The following is a 17,050-nucleotide window of genomic DNA, read 5'->3' on the forward strand; positions in this document are numbered from 1 at the left end:
CGAATTCGAGAGAATAAAATCATTACATGTTCAATTCGCCGGTAGATCCGCCATGAGCTGTTGTGGCGTGTGGTGGTGAGCTGTACGACATGTAATCGTTAGTGCACGCTGGTTCGAATCCGAACTGTTCTTATTTTCTCTCTCCTTTATTATAATGCCAGTTTGTCTGAGCTCCGTTTCTTTAAGATTATTCTAACAGACAATCATATAAGTAATGCCGATGTTGTTTATCCTTAATGTTTATATTTTGCTATGTTTCTCATTTTACAGTGCTAAAAGGTTACAACTTCTCCCCCACACTCTCAGAAAAATGGGTTCCAAAATATGTCCTCTATATGAAACCCGCAATGGTTCTGTAATGAAACAAAAATGGTTCTCCAAAGGATAAAAGAACCCTTTTCTAGAGGGTTCCATATAAAAGGGTTCTTTAAGGTTTTTTAGAACGTTTGTTTCTGAGAGCTGCATGGTAGGCATATTTCAGTAAATGAACCATTTGAGTATGCCCCAACCATTGCAGGGGACGCTAAGCCATCAGTCCCATGTACAGGGGGTCATATACCTGTTGTCCCTTGTCTTGATCATTTGTTCATGGGTCTAGTAGTTCTTGTAGTTGAAACTCAAAATTGTCTTTCTATTGTAACATAAATGACTTAGAAAGGAATAGCGCAAGATAAATGACTTATGACAATGTAAATATAAACAAACTACTATTTTCATGTTTTATATATTGTGTTATTTATATTTCGAGGTATTTTCCCTCATATTCTTTGTAAATGTACATAATTACTGTAAATATGTAAGTAAATATGTTGCTCTCTTTTTCATGACAGCGCTTCGCGCTCTAAAATCATATTAAAGAAACATTTGAATTGAGTTGATGGACAAACTTGTTTACCATGTCATTTATTGTTGTCAAAAAATGGAAAACATTGCAAAAGTCTGACACTGCGTTAGTGCGTAGGACAGAAATTGAAAAATGGATGCGCTGAGTCCGAACCTGAAAAACATGGCGCTAATCACTCACCCTGTACATTGCATGGCAGTTGATCTGTTTTACAGGCTGTGACACAGACTAGTCACCCATTTAAACTTATTAAGATTTAATATGATGGTCCAATAAGGTACGAAAAGGCACTCCCTGATGTATGTGTATATAATTTACATGTACTCCTCACAAAAGTATCCTTACAAAATCATTCTCTTAAGGGATCTGGAATGAGCATTTTGAGTGTTTCGACAGTATTTTTAATGGAACATGAGACAGAGCTGCCAACATTTGAATTTTGAAAAAAGGGTGATTTCCTGTTGCAATCGGGGAGATTTGTCAAAATGTCTTAATGGATGAAACCATTTCCTTTTCAGGGAGATGACCAAAAATTAAGGGTTCTGAAGGTTTAAAAGTAGGGAGTCTCCTGCGAAAAGAGGGAGAGTTGGCAGCTCTGCATGAGAGCACCTCAGACCTATCGAATTGCATTCTGAATCTGAAGCATGTCTTTCTGATATCAAATAATTTTCATTTTTGAAAATCATGATATACAAATTTTATGACAAATTATACAAATTTATATTTTTATTTTTGATATATAACATTCCTCGAAGTAAATTATATAAATCTAATGATATATTCTTAAAGTGTATGTAGGTGGAATGAAAAGCCGACGATCAGTTGAAAATTTTGACCTTTCGTATTGAAGATATGGATTTTTTCCCAAAAAGACCTAATTTTTTGGTGTTTTGGGAAAAAAAATCCATATCTTCAATACGAAAGATCAAAATTTTCAATTGTTCGTCGGCTTTTCATCCCACCTACATTCACTTTAAGTATTAATCATCAGATTTCTTAAGTTTACTCCAAGTACTGTTGAATATCAAAAATCTCAATTTTTATTGATTTGCCATAAAATGTGTATTACATTGCGAATTTCAAAAAATCAAAATTATATGATATCAGAAGGACATTCTTCGTATTCAGAATGCAATTCCATATGTCTGATGTGCTCTAATGTCCCACAATAAATACTGTCCAAACCTTCATACCCCTTCCCTTAAAGACACTAAAACTAAATTACCGTAGTTGATTGATGGATACTTGTTCTTTGTATTTTGTTACCTCATTCGCTATGATGCAACTTTATGAACTTATAGCAATTAATAAAAAAGCAAGCTTTTTTAAGTGTCAAAATTTACATTGACTATTCCCTTGATACACACAGATTATGAGCACAGATCTGTCAGGAGTAAATATCCAAACTTATCACTTTTAAAACTCTACTTTTAGTCATTCAAATGCATATAGCTTGGGGGAATAATGTCAGCTTGTGCCAAATAAATCCCTCCAATATTTTGATAAGGGGGATTGGTCCATACAATCATCCCCCCTCCCCAATGTTGATGCCTGTATGTGGGTTTCTGACCAAATTAGCCTCATATTTGGCCATTTTGGCCTAAAGGGTGCAAATTGTTGCACTCTTTGCGCAAATTTATTCTACTTTTGCGCCATAATTTCACCATTTAAGCTTCAATATGTTAAAAATTTCCGTGCACATTTGTACCATAAATTTATTCTGTCGCCAAAAGGTGCTGGATTCACTATATTTCAAGAAATGTTTTTTTAACCCTATCCCCCCACTTGCAAAAGTGCACTAAAAGTGGTACAGCTAGAAAAGTGCACAGTGGTTGAATTCCTGAATAGAGTAAACATGGTAAATGAACTTTGTTTCATCATGATATTGATCTATAATTTCTTTTGATATTCCCACACTTTCTGCACCAACCAGGAATAACCCAAAGAATCTAATTCCATTCTCAATACTGGTATCAATGTTATTGAACTTGGTACATTCATATGAAATCTTAATGCATATCTCTCCTCCGTGATCTTCAATTCTTTGTGCTCTCGTAATATATGCCCAACTTCTTCTGGTTTTCGCTTGATAAAGTACACCGCCTTACCAGGTGTCCTCAATATGTAGCCCAAATTGAGTTTTTCTAGTGAAGAAACTGCATCTGTGTATTGTTCTTTGCTTACAATACGTATGTGTAGTGGTCCTCGGCCTATGCAACGGTAGGTGTGTAAAGGTGAAGCGCTATGAAGAATGTAAGACATCACTTCTAGGGTAGTTTTTTGACGATGGTGTGTTGGTGGCTTTGCTCTGGGTGGTTGATGTGATGTTGGGTTTATCTGTTGAAAGAATTAAAATGTATTACAACATTAATGGTTCTTGTTTGCAATACATGATAAACCATGCAAAGATGGCATAACAACATTACATGTATAAACCTTTTATAATATAGCTTATAAGTAGGAAAGACTTAAGTTGTTCAGGAATCCATGAACTTTAGCTTTGAAGTCTTGAAGACCAGTATCAAATGTCACCAACAACTTACCTACTTGCAACATTTGAGTGTACAGAGTTGCAACATTTACTGTAAAAACGTGGCTTTGAGCAAACTGTATAATGCAATTTTATCAGTTTCGCCGTTGAGCCATTATTAAAGGAGGAAATATGACCTCTGGTTTACGAGAGACCATATGTCCTGTGTTCAATTCCTGAGCGGGATCACTTTTCCTTTTTCTTTATGGCTCGACGACTAAACTGATAAAATTGCATCATAATTTCCTATAGCAAACCTTTCTTTTTATTATAGGCCTAATTTACAACATCCTGAATCACAAAAATAATTTGCTAAGAATGCACAGTTTCTTTATTCTTGTATTAATCATGATATTTATTTGAATTACTAAATATTCAAAAGCATGATGAAAACAGGCAAAGGGTAATTCAGGAAAAGAAAAATAATACTTGAAAGTGATTTTCTTTCCTGTTACAATACACTTATCAAGCAAGGTATACTAAAATAAGTAATTATAGTGTCTCATCTCTAGTTGACAGTAGCCCCATGTAGGATATTGCTGTGGCAGATCCAAATTGATTCGCTTACGCGGTTGCGTGCCAGCGTATGGACAAATCACACTTTTTACGTTTGTGTTGTAAATTGTGCATACACCCTGCGGGATTAAGTTAGCATGTGTGATTCGAATCTGCCACTGAAAATCCAACCTGGCATACATATAATTATAACATGAATGATAACAAGGGTCTAGTACTAATTCGATGACTGTGGTCTGGAGGTTGTCAACAAGCAAATAAGTAAATACATTATAACATCAATGATAATAAGGGTCTAGCCTATGTAGCAAAAATAAGTGGCTGTCTTTTTTATTTATTTATATTTATTACGACTGCAAAACTATAAAAATATACATACAAGGTACTGCATATAATAAATTGGCTGTCTGTTTGCTGGAGATTGTCAACAAGTATATAGCCACACAGTGGCATACAGTCTAGAGATACCAGGACAAAATGTGTGAAAGCCATATTTCGTTTGGCCTCTTCTAGATGAAAGGCTACACTACACACCTGCCAACACTGGAAAGTCAGAAATATAGGAATTACACTACTAGGCCACATTTCTGCCCGAGGCTATATAAGCACAACAAACTGCTCATGAGTGCAATTATACAATATTTATATGCACTCTGCATATTTTTCTAACAGCTTTTCTGATTGGCTATGTGGTTCTAAGAGTATATGAAGCTTATTCACATGTATAAAATGATATGTACAATACCAACAAAAGTACAATGTACATGTACATATTATGCAAACAACTTATAAAGAGAAAGTCACCATTTATTGCAGTGGTCTTATTTTCAACACAACTTGATTAAAGTTATAGGAACGATCCAGATTTGATAACTGAAATTTGGTGCAAGCTGAAAAGTTGCAAATTCAAACAGTACATTTTGTCAAAGATGTTCCACCCCATTCACAAAGGTACTAAGTGGCAGTGAGCATGTGACATTTGATAAACCACACTGACTGTGGTCTTTTAAGAGCATCATACATATTTCTAAACCACTGGCACACAAATTAATTCTGGTGCCACCACCACTGCAGAAAGGTGATTTTAACCCTACAGAATATGATGTGGCACAAGCCACAATGGCTTATTCCTATGTACCTTCCAGTTATTCCTACAGTCCCAAACAATATAGGATCCACAACTACAAGAAATCTTATTTGTTTTACACATCTGGACCAATTTATAGCGTCCCTGTTCACTCTGTTTGATAAAATTGGTTCAGCAACTTTTTACATTTTGTAAAATATTTTTCGCCTTATTTCAAAAAGCATTATGGGGAACTTCAATGTTGTGGATCCTATTTTGTTGCATTTGGTATAATGTCATTATGGTCCAGTTTCAGTGACACTTTCATTATGAATGTGTCACTGAAACTGGACCATATTTGATATATATGACATGATCTAGTCCATGGGGGCCAAAGGAGGCATTTTTGAAAATTGAGTTCATATAATTATTACCTTATACAAACAATAGGCTATTATATGCTGAAAACACCATAGGTTCTAAAGTTCTGAAGCTTTGTGATGTGTATTTTCTTATGTATTTTATCGTTTTTTGCTCCATATTTTTACCTTTATCTCAGTTTCAAATTTGCCGCCTTTGGCCCACATGGACCAGATCGTGTCACATATATCCAATACGGATTTCAATTGGACTAGCCTATGCTAAAAAGAAAATGCTAGAGATAAAAATATGTTTAATCAAAGTGAAAACTTATTGCTTCATGACCATTTAATTTAAAATTAAATAGACATATTTAGCAGAAAATTGGAAATCCCCAGAAATTAGTTCAAAAAGATGTCACATGCGGTAAATAAAAATCCTACAGCCAGTATAGTTGTTGAGCAGAAAATTCTTATGAACTTGACATTGTTAGCCATCATTGCTAATCAGTTTCAGCATCATGGAATTTGGACCTGTTATCAATCAGAGTACAAATGCGTATAAAACATTGCCTACTTTATGGCAATATTTAACACTTGTGCATGTTTCTTTTCAGGTACCAATCATTTTGATACAGCCTCAGTACGTTTTACAGAAAAAGTTCAAATGTCCGGTTATAAAAAGTGTATAAAACGACATTCAAAATCATGTTGCAAAGTTACTGCAAAACATTCTAACATGATGTTATTTAAGTGTTCACAAAATATTTTGCAAAAACCATTTTTCTAAAAATATTTTTCAATAACATTTTGACATAAAAAAAAGTTGTTTCAGTGTTTTAAATAATAAAACAATTTAAAAGTATTTTCTTGAACTTTATATAACCCAACATTTAAATATCTTAACCAACATCACAACACAATGGCAACAGATGTATAACATTTTAAAATACATTTTTTGTGTTTGCTGAGCAACAACTGTATCATTTGCCCCACAGTTATAACTCTCAGTCAAAAAAGCAAATGGACAATGTTATAAGAATAACATGCAGATATTCACATTGCTTGACTATTGGCTGTTCACCGTAGACGTAATGATGAAACAGAATTACCATAGCAATAGGCGTAACACAGTTTTTGAATGTGATAAGTACAGCCTACTTATAGTGCACAACAATACATTCAAAAATTGTTTTCGACTATAGTCACTCACCTCACGGTAATTAATCCTGTTACGTCACTACTTCTACAGCGAATTGCTCAAGAAATACAACATCCACAGATTAAAAAGCAATGATGGACATTCCAATTGAAATTCATACACCCCCTATGGAAGAGACAACCTTCATCTTCCACACCATTTCAAATGGGTTATCTGAATGGGTGAATCCATTTGAAATCTACACTCCCTGTATGGATTTCAACTGGAATAGCCCAATACATAGACACAAATGAGTTTTTGAAACAAATTCATCAGGATCGGTCATTGGTCAAACAGGTAGAAAATGTTCTTTTTTCAGATCCAAAAACTGATACTCACTCAGAAATATTTCAAGTCCTGTCAGGAATTACTAGTAACACTAATAATATTTAGAAACACCAGAATGATCAAGATTCCTGACAGGAATTGAAATATTTCTGAGTGAGTATCAGTTTTTTGATCGTGAAAAAACCCACCTTTTCTATTTTAACAAATCAACTTTTATTCTATGAACTTTTATTCTAATTGTCTATGTATCATCTGCTCTCAAAGAAAAGACCGATTTGACTTTCAATCTTAAATACTGTGGTGAGGGAAAGATTGTCCTGGGTACTCAAGTTTGGTGTGGGTAGTGTGCTGCTGCTAATTTGAAAGTTGACCCAACTACCAATTTTCGAAGAAATGAAGAACCATCGCTATGCCAAAAGTCACAATGTTTGTCAAAAGTTTTCATAACCTTTCCCAACATTCTTGGCAAATATTTTAAAGTTTTGCTAGTTAGATAAAATAGGCTAATTTCTGAATTAAGGACAAATTTAGGAAAAAAAGACCATCCATTCCAAATTGGTCTAGAAAAAGGGGTCATTGATATACTAAACAGCAGAGAATGTAACCCATGTATGGCACTTCCATGTATCATCATTTGTACTGACAGGTTGTTAAAAGATTGAATATGATTAGCTATGAAGAGCAATACCAGTATCACAGTTTAGGTTGCTTTTTAAACTTGATGGTCTTTGACGTCTTCTTTGACTTGATAATAAAATCATCAACACCCAATTCTTGCAGTTTTTGTTGCACCTCCCATGTAATGGAAACCGCCCTAGGTACGGGTAAATAAAAGCGGTTTCGATATTCTGAAAAAGTGCACAGATCAGCAAAGTTTTCCTCCACTCGATCTTGAATTTCTTGTGGCACTTTTTTCACATATGATACACCACCGTTTTCTGACGTCACTACTACTCCCACACCTGCTTGTGCTAACTCTCTGGCAGCATCGATGTACTGTTCTTTGGTGAGGTTGCGGAGATCCATAGGTCCCATTTGCTTGAATGCACGGTATGAGTTTACTGGTGATGGGCTCAGAAGAATACCAGCCATCATGAGACGCTTCGTGGGTGATCGTTTTATCGCGCGATTGTAGTATTCCCATCTCTTTTGCCTTTGGTCCTTTTTCCTAGCCTGTGGTAATAAACAATAATAAAAAAAGTGGATAGTTTTGCAAAGTTAGGCATAAAACTGTTCCACAATATTGCCATAGAGTAGAATGCATTATAACATGTTATTATTTTACCCTACTAGTACTACAGGTGGAAATAGTACAAAGAAACTTATCCCTTAGTTACAAACAATGTGGATAGGTCTATGTAGGTAAATTAACACAGTTAAATATTGTATGGTATACTAAACTCTGGAAAGATGGTGAACAACTCCTTTAAGGTGTGTCAGAGAAGTCATTGTAGTTCAACTAATAAAAACAACAACAACAAAAAAAAAAATTTTCATTGTCTGGATTCACAGTGTCAGTGGTCTGGATTAGGGGATTAATGAAAAGTTTGTAAAGTTACACCTTGAAGATTTGAAAGGGTATATGGAATGCAAAACATGCACTTTAAAAAATTGTGGTTCTTGAGATATGTTGTATTATGGAGATGTTTAGTTTTGACACTCTTTACATCTTAACACAAGAACCACTAGACCTACAAAAGTGTAACTGCGATATTTGAATTTTTCGTCAAGACCGCTTCAAAATAAGCACAATTTTTGCCAGAAGTCATTACTATTAGTAGGTATATCACCTCAAAAATAAGGGCAGCAGAAACACGTTATTTAATGTTTCTACATGAATGACCTTTATTAAAGCATCAAAATCAAAAACCGAATTGAAATCGGTCAATGCATTGTGACGTAGTGTCAATTTTAAGATGCTCATAAATGGAATGCAAATCTGCCACAAATTGCTATAATGACAAAATTGGCACATTTCGAGATTTTGAAGGTTTATTTGGACACTTGCTTGAAAAAGCAACGTTAATTTAAGTATCACAGGTTAATTGCCTATCTTTTTTAACTTCGTCAAGAAAACAAAATTAAAAAATCTATCATTGAATAATTATAATAAATTAACCAAATATACTATTTTAGCAATTCGCCAATCTGCAGACAAATAAAAGTTGAAAAAATTACTAAGTTCAGCTAATTAATATGCAAAATTGATGCCAAAAGAAAACCGTACATGATATCAGGGTGCGGTTTTTTCACAAACATATGTATACAAAGTTCTTTCAATTGATAACAAAAAATACACAAAAAGTAATCAATTATGCAAATTAGCTTATTACAGCTAATTATGTATTCATGATATTATTATGTAAATTAGGCATGAGTAATTTTGGTTTTTTTTTCGATGTTTAATGAAAGTCTTTTCATTCATCATGAATTTGTCAAGTATGAACCTGTTATGATGTTGAGTAAAGAATCTGCAGTTAATTACTTTAATATAATACAAAAAAACAACTTTGACATTTTGACGGTGTCTGGAATAGAATTTTCATTTTTTCTGTAAATATGGTATGTGTCACCATTGCTCAAAGCCAAATCCGAAAAGTAAAAATAAAAATTCATTTGCAATGATACTTTAAATTAACATTTTGTTATCTGGATTAACATGGGAAGAGAAACGTAAACGGAACAGCCCCTCTATTATACCGCGTATACAAAAATGGTGTGGCCTAGGACACACACAATGGCTTAGAGCTATTGTGGTTTGGAATATTACTCCCTTTAAACTCACTTAAAAAATGTTTTGTTTCAAATCGTTTTCCTCAAGTGTGCCATTCGTTGTCGACGGAAATAATTTACATGCTTAGAAAGATTAGTATTTCAGCTAAATGGTGGTAGATCTTGATTTTTCAAAAGGCCTATATTTATTGATTTATGAGGGATCTTCAACAATCCATAAAAATAGGTAGTAGCTCTTAAACGAAGCAATATTTATTTTTAAAAAAACCGATGGTAGTCACAGAAAGGTTTCACACACCATATATCAAAAATTCAAACAATTGTGATAAATAGCACATATGAGGAAATTAATTTTTCGGCATGGATGTTTGCCAAAATTGAACAACTTTCATGCGCGCGCTTTTCAATTTACTGTTATGCTTGCATGCACAGTGTGGCAGAAGTATTGTGCAGCCACTGTGACATGCCTATAATACTATTCACCGGATACCACGGTTTGACCAATTCACAACAGCTAACTACTCTAACTGGCCTTAACGCAATTAAATCATATGGCATCAAACTTGGGGAAAGATGATGAACAGCTAGCACTTTCAAGACTGAAACGGCACAACTATAATAGCAAATTTATGGAATGCAGATGATGTAGAAAAGCAACATCATCTGCACTGTGCATTTTGCCTTTTTGAAATACGCCATGAAGTAAGTGTAAAAAAAACTTGAATAGAGCTTTTGGCAGTGCAGTGCAAACACTGTGTTGCTTTGCAAATTGTATTCATTTTCAACTTAGGAGACTCAAATCAATTTGCAATTGGGTTATTAAGAAAGCAGCGCATTGGTTTACGGGCCTCCAAAGTTGAGATATGAAAACAATACATATTGCTTTGGAAAGCAACACATTGTTTTCAAAACCAAAGCATTGCCTAAATCTCTATTCCTGTTGGCCAATTTATCAATGTGTTGCTTCCTTGAAAGAAATACGTAATGGCCCACATGTCTTTCTTACAGTGCACCGGATTGGTTAATTACATTTGAAAACCATCTGAGTAACCAATCAATATTTAGCTTTTAGATCTTCCTCTTCAGCCATAATGAGTATTCTTACCATATCTATGATTGGCTCAATGCATGACATAACCATGAACCAATTAAAATAGTTCTTAGAGGCCAATAACAGTTCTCCCTTTCACACTCTTCAACAAGAACTTAGGTATAGGCTGATGATATCTGTCATAGTATTCCTCATATGTACATAAAGATGAAAACTTCTCTTCAACAATATCCTTCACTTCATCTGGTGCTTTTTTAATAAATGTTGATACACCTGTTTTAGCGGACACCGTAACCTCTCCAATATTTGCCTCGTCTAATTTCATAGCGGCTGTTGCGAAGTCAAGTTTACTAATGTTACGCAAGTATCTTGGCCCACTTTTTCTCATTTGAGAGAATGATGTTACTGATGATGGACTGAGAAGAATGGCAGACATAACATTAGATATGTAATCTGATGTACGCTTGGTGTTGTAGAACCCACATCTTGTGTATTTTCTTCCATCGTTTGGGTTTGTAATGGCACTCTGCAGAAGCAATGGGAAGAAATTACACATGAATTGAGGTAATATTGGAAGCTTAAATGATGTATTTCTGTAGAAAGTATTTATAGCTAACTCTTGATGGGTGCACTAGAAAAGCTGATCATCATGAAATCTGCTCCCACAGGTGTGGCACACAAACTGGTATAGGAATATGGAAGGTTTTACATACTGCACATTGTTGACATACATTACGTATAGCTGGAAATCAAGTTAGCTAACTTGATAAGGTGCCCGGTCCCCGCACTCCGTGCATCCGCGGGTATTCATGCTCGTCGAAAATTTCGCGAAATAAGGGGTGTTTTCAGATGAAGAAACGCGATTCATGAAACACACAAAAAGGGTGTTTTTTCAAACCACGTGTTCGCGAAATTGAAAAAAAAGAGTATTTTGATCGAGCAGCCTACGCGTTTTTGCCAGAAAAGGGCATATTAGAAATATCGTTCGCGTTTTAGCGAAAATAGGGGTATTGTCGAAGGGCAAATAATTCGTGAAATCGCTAAAAAAAGGGGTGTTTTTCCCCTAAAAACTTCGCGAAATGAGATGCAAAAGGGGGTGTTTTTAAAGTTCACCGACAAGCATGAATACCCGCGGATGCACGGAGTGCGGGGACCGGGATTATAAGGTGCTAGACTCTGCTGTGTGACGAGCGAGGTTGATGTTCTGCGGTGCAGTGGTGTCAGTTCATCTTTGTGAAAACGTTTTCGACATCAAATATTTTAAGGGGTACTACACCCAGGCCCGTTTGGGGGGGTGCTGATTTTGAAAAAGTGGACCTTTTTTAGCAAATTTTGTGAAAAGTGGACTTTCTTTCTAAAATTTGGACCTTTTTTGTCCAAAAAAGCGTAAAAACCCTGATTTTTTGGTTTGCTTCGCTCGCAAAAACTCAAATTTTTGGACTTTTTGTATACTTTTCCAAATTTGGGGGGTGCGTCGACTTCCTCAACAATCTGAGCCTGACTACACCTGTGGTAAATTTGTGACTATTTTTACATTTTTCTCAAAAATAATAACACACTGGTAACAAAAGTTATGTATATTATTGGGGCAAGGAATCCAATTACTACACTGAAATTTCAGTGATTCAAGACAAGTGGTTCAGTATATATGACAGGAAATGAGGTACATCCTAGCGGTACCTTATTTTTTATCATAAATAACAAACCGCTTGTCGTGGGACACTGAAATGTCAGTGTAGTAACTGGATTCCTTGCCCCTATAATATACATAAATTTTGTTACCAGCGTGTTTTTAGTTTTTGAGAAAAATGCAAAAATAGACACAAATTTATCGAGGGGTGTAGTACCCCTTAACATAATGTTATTTAATTCTCGTGATTCACAATACAACGTGCCGCCAACGGTTGCTCTTGCTAGTCCAATTTTTGACTTCCAGGGTCGACATCGCCTTTTTACCCACCATTGGATTTTCGAGCAAGTGTGATAATAATAATGTTGAAAACAGCTCCACGATGGATTCCGTGTGATCAATAGTTCGAAAATGGATCTACTACAATTGTAAACTGCTCTTTTAGTGTGCATTTGCATGTAACATCCCAATGACATGACCCTGTGTTGTATTTGTATTACGCGGATACGAATACAAACACAGGAACATGTCATTGTGATGTTACATTTAGATGTCGACATTTTCCCATGATGCACTGCATATTTTGGTCTCTACCCAGCAACCACTGAATGCGCTTCGTATTGTGAATCGACTGAATTGTTGACAAAATATTTGGCAAAAAATGAAAAAAAAAAAAGAGTTTACAATAACATTTTTAAAACATTTGAAAAATATTGTTGTAATGTGTTTCCATAAAAACGTTTTCATGACCTTTATATAACCTGACATGTAATGTTTTTAAAACATTTTTTAATACCTAAACCAAACCCCAAAATATAACGTTTTTGTGTTTGCTGGGTAACTACTGATTATCCTGCCACCTGTGCAAAATTCATGAAGCTGATCCTGGCTGTGATGGTTTATAGCGTAGTAGGATGTTACAGGTATGGGCTAATTTAATAGCTGTAATGTTTGATGTTAAATGGATTGTGGAATGTCAGGTCAGTGATAATCTGTAAAGTGTGCAGAGAGCATGTTGGTTTGGCATAATTATAGAGACACTTGTTTGACCACTTTAGAAGACATCTTCACAAATGTGACAAATGTTATTTAGGTTAGATATACTGGTATACACATTTTCCAAAAACAAATTTTAAATCGCCCCAACATTGATGTCAGAAGTATGCTACATTAATGAACTTTTGAGTGTCTGATGTTCTCTCCCTTCAAATATGCCACTTTGACAAAGACCCAATACACCCATAATGAGCTATTCTCATTGAAATCCATACACCCCTAAAGAAGACATGACCTTTCTTTTTACAAATGGAGTCACTGACTCAGAGGAAACAGAAGCTAACACTAACAGAGCAGGCATAATTTAATAGTGTCACTTTTTATTGCTATATTATCATTACTAGTACTTATATAATCAAATCACTGTTTAAATTAACATTCCTTAGAAAACTGTTTGTTGTTGCTTATAATTATCCATATATAACCAGGTATTGTATTGCTCACAATAAATACCTTGAGGACGTGGATTTTTTCTGAAAGGGGGAAATTTTGAGAAGCAAATTATCAATGAAAGAAGTTTAAAAATCAAAGTACAACTACAAATCCAACCTGGCAGGGCATACGAAAATAGTGTATTGTTGCTAAATACCCCAAAATTACATCTACAAGTGCATTTATATACAAGAATGCGATTTACATTTAAAGTGAAATTCTAATATAATTTGGAAATGAACTGGATGCAAGTTTAAGCAGCCAGCAAATGCCAGTTTTAAGCTTACTGACATAATATCGCATGGAACTTTTTGCATTTCGGTCACTTTTTCATTGAAAAACTTATGGGGGGTATTTATTAGGAACAATACCGCATATGAAAATCATCTGTGTCTTTTGTTTCTTTGTTTAATTAAGGTGGTTCTACATGACTATCTGATTTCCTATATTTTACAAATGTATTCGATTCAAACGCTTACAGCTTTTGTTTATTGACATGGTCAACATTTTCCTTATATCCTCATTGAAATCATATTGCTTGGGTATACTTTCTATTTCTTAATGCTTTGATTTTATCTAGCAGCAGAGTAATTAAGATTGTTTTGACAAAATACACAGTTGTTTCAACTACAAAAGAAGTTCTAAAATACACATTGGTCGCCAGCCTCTATAGTACCTCCTGGCAAAATTTCCAAAGGGAGCAACATTTAAAAATCTGCCTGCTGTCATGCGACCAAAGTGACTCCACCAGGATAAATGTGTGCAAAAGTTTGTAATTTTAATGCTCAAATGGCCCAAAATGAAAGATAATTGTGGCCTCAAACAGGCCAACAGGAAGATACACGAAGTTTGATCAATTGTGTCCCTATATTTAGTGCCAGAGGAGTCGGTACACCACTGTGTTTAATCAGTTACATTTTATCAGCCATTTTCCTTTGCAATGTTACACTCTTTGACAAGAGCTTTGGAATGTGGAGATGATATCGTTCATTGTATTCCTCATATGTACACAACAATGAAAAGTTGTCTGCTAGAATATCCTTCACTAAATCCGGTGCTTTCTTAATAAACGTTGATCCACCTGTTTTGGCAGACACCAAAACCTCACCAATATTTGCCTCTTCTAATTTCCTGGCGGCCACCGCAAAGTCATGTTTACTGATGCTGCGCAAGTATCTGGGTCCACTCTTCCTCATTTGAGCGAACGATGTCACCGATGATGGACTGAGTAGAATGGCGGACATAACATTGGATATGTGATCTGATGTACGCTTGGTGTTGTAGCAACTATACCTCGTTCCTTTGTTTGCTCTATCATCAATTGGGTTTGTAATGGCACCCTGCAGAAGCAATAGAAGAAATTACACATGAATTGAGGTAATAGAGACTTCAGAGCACACTAACCTAGGCAGAGATATACCGCATCAGGTGAATTTTTCCCTACTAAGTCACCTTTACAGAGTGATGTTCCAGGAGTGCTTATCTTAAAACGGATAAAAATAGGCTCCAGAGGTGACAGCGCTGGTATTCTACCTACAATGTATGAACTATTTCTCCAGCTGTAATGATGCATAGCTATTTAAATTTGAAGACAAAAAAGCAAATTCTTGCTGGGTGCACTAGCTGAACAAAGCATATGGGCTCACCTTAGCACAGCTCCTCGCAGCTTTTATGTTGAAATTACCCTGGTTCTTGAAATAGCTCTTGATATTTTGAGAACATTTCTCAAACTCAAAATTATAAAAACATCCATGTATAGGCTGATGTACGGCAAATAAGCTTGCAACAACCCCCACCCAATCCACTGACAAAGTGCCCGCTCCTGAGTGCAATTGAAATATGCCTTTAAAAAAAAACCAGTCAACTTCCTGGTGTTGATTTAAAAGCACTCCATAATCCATCTCAGATAGCAAGTTTGCTGTTAAGCCTGATGTGGAAATCCAGTGACGCTAACCTCCAGAACATGGTTACAGGCCTGTATCAGTCTTTCAATTGATTGGCAAGTATGTACTGAACTCTAAAAACATTATAAAGGAACATATGAAGAAGCTTTAAAATAAGAAAACAAAGTAGGTATATTGTAATGCTTCACTTTATTATTATTATTATTACCAGTATTTTATATCAAATCCCAATTTCAAATAACTTTTCTGAGAAAAATGGTGTTGTTATATTGTTCATAATTGTCAACACATGACCACGTATATATTCATGTCAACTGCTGTCCTTTATTCCTGTTTTTCCCCTTTTATATTTGTCCTTAAACAAAATTAATTTTTTCTACATGAACATGAATCAGATCTACTCTGATAAACATCTGATTTCATAATATCTTACAACTGCATTTGAGTTTTAAAATTGTACAATTTGACAGTCATCTTTTGTCCTTATTCTGAAGTGACTTGTGATTTCAATACATGTTAACCACTCTACTTAAAACTACTTTGCTTTTATAATTATGTCAGTCCTTCCGGCTTGCTAAGTTTCCTCGCGTGAATCGGTCCAGCACTTTGGACTGAGTTCGCAAGAGTGCTTGGTAACACTCCATCGTGACAGTCCACTGTCACAATGACTGATTGGCTGGCTATTCCAGTTGAAATCCATACACCCCCTATGGAAGACATGAACTTAATCGGCCACAAAAGGAATGCGAGTTTCAAATGGGGTTACCTGAATGGGTGACTCCCATTTGAAATCTACAATCCCTGTGTGGGAGATTAAGGTCATGTCTTCCATATAACAGGGTGTATGGATTTCAACTGAAATAGCCCATTCATTATCAATAGAGTACCGAAGTGATGACATCACAGAAAACTTTTTGCATTTCAGCGTTTTGAATACCATGTATCAGTGGAGCATGATGAAAAACATCCACAGTCCAAATTTGGTGGGAATGGATCATGAGGGCCCGAGATATGGCCGCATGAATACCTAATTAGCCCCATTGAAATCAGTGTTAACTGGACTTGTTCATAACTGTTTGGAACCAGGCCAATTTACATCATCCGATTCCCACCAAATTTGGACTTTGGATGTTTTTCATCATGTTCTACTGAAATATGGTCATGAAAATGCCGAAATGCAAAAAAGAAAAATTTTATGACGTCACACTTCAGTACTCTATTATAATCAATCAATTGATTTGACTGGTGTTCACTTACATTCATGTTGAAAATCACAATTTCTAAAATATTTAAAGGCCCATTCAGTGATTTGCTCATCCGGACGATCGTAAAAATCATCAAAATTCAGATTTTGGTACCTTTGTAATTGGCATAGATGTGCTAACATAGCCTGCTAGTGGTTCGGTCGAAAGCCGTGTATTTTAGACAAAATAAAGCATT

General features: G+C 35.3%; 1 protein-coding gene across 3 annotated transcripts in view; it reads right to left on the reverse strand.

Moving 5' to 3' along the window:
* Positions 1-1,957: 1,957 nt before the first annotated feature.
* The window catches only part of LOC140137473 (uncharacterized), a 63,181-nt gene continuing 48,088 nt past the window's right edge, over positions 1,958-17,050 (reverse strand). Inside the window, exon 4 of one of the 3 annotated variants that reach the window (XM_072159177.1) lies at positions 1,958-3,181. In XM_072159177.1, coding sequence (XP_072015278.1) covers positions 2,735-3,181 — 447 coding nt within the window. In that variant the 3' untranslated portion in view covers positions 1,958-2,734. Of the gene's footprint in view, positions 3,182-7,479; positions 7,978-13,568; positions 15,047-17,050 lie in introns of those variants that run through there. The other 2 variants (XM_072159170.1, XM_072159179.1) reach the window with 2 other exon arrangements.

This window comes from Amphiura filiformis, chromosome 17, assembly GCF_039555335.1.
Source record: "Amphiura filiformis chromosome 17, Afil_fr2py, whole genome shotgun sequence".
In the NCBI taxonomy this organism is placed as follows: Eukaryota; Metazoa; Echinodermata; class Ophiuroidea; order Amphilepidida; family Amphiuridae; genus Amphiura; species Amphiura filiformis.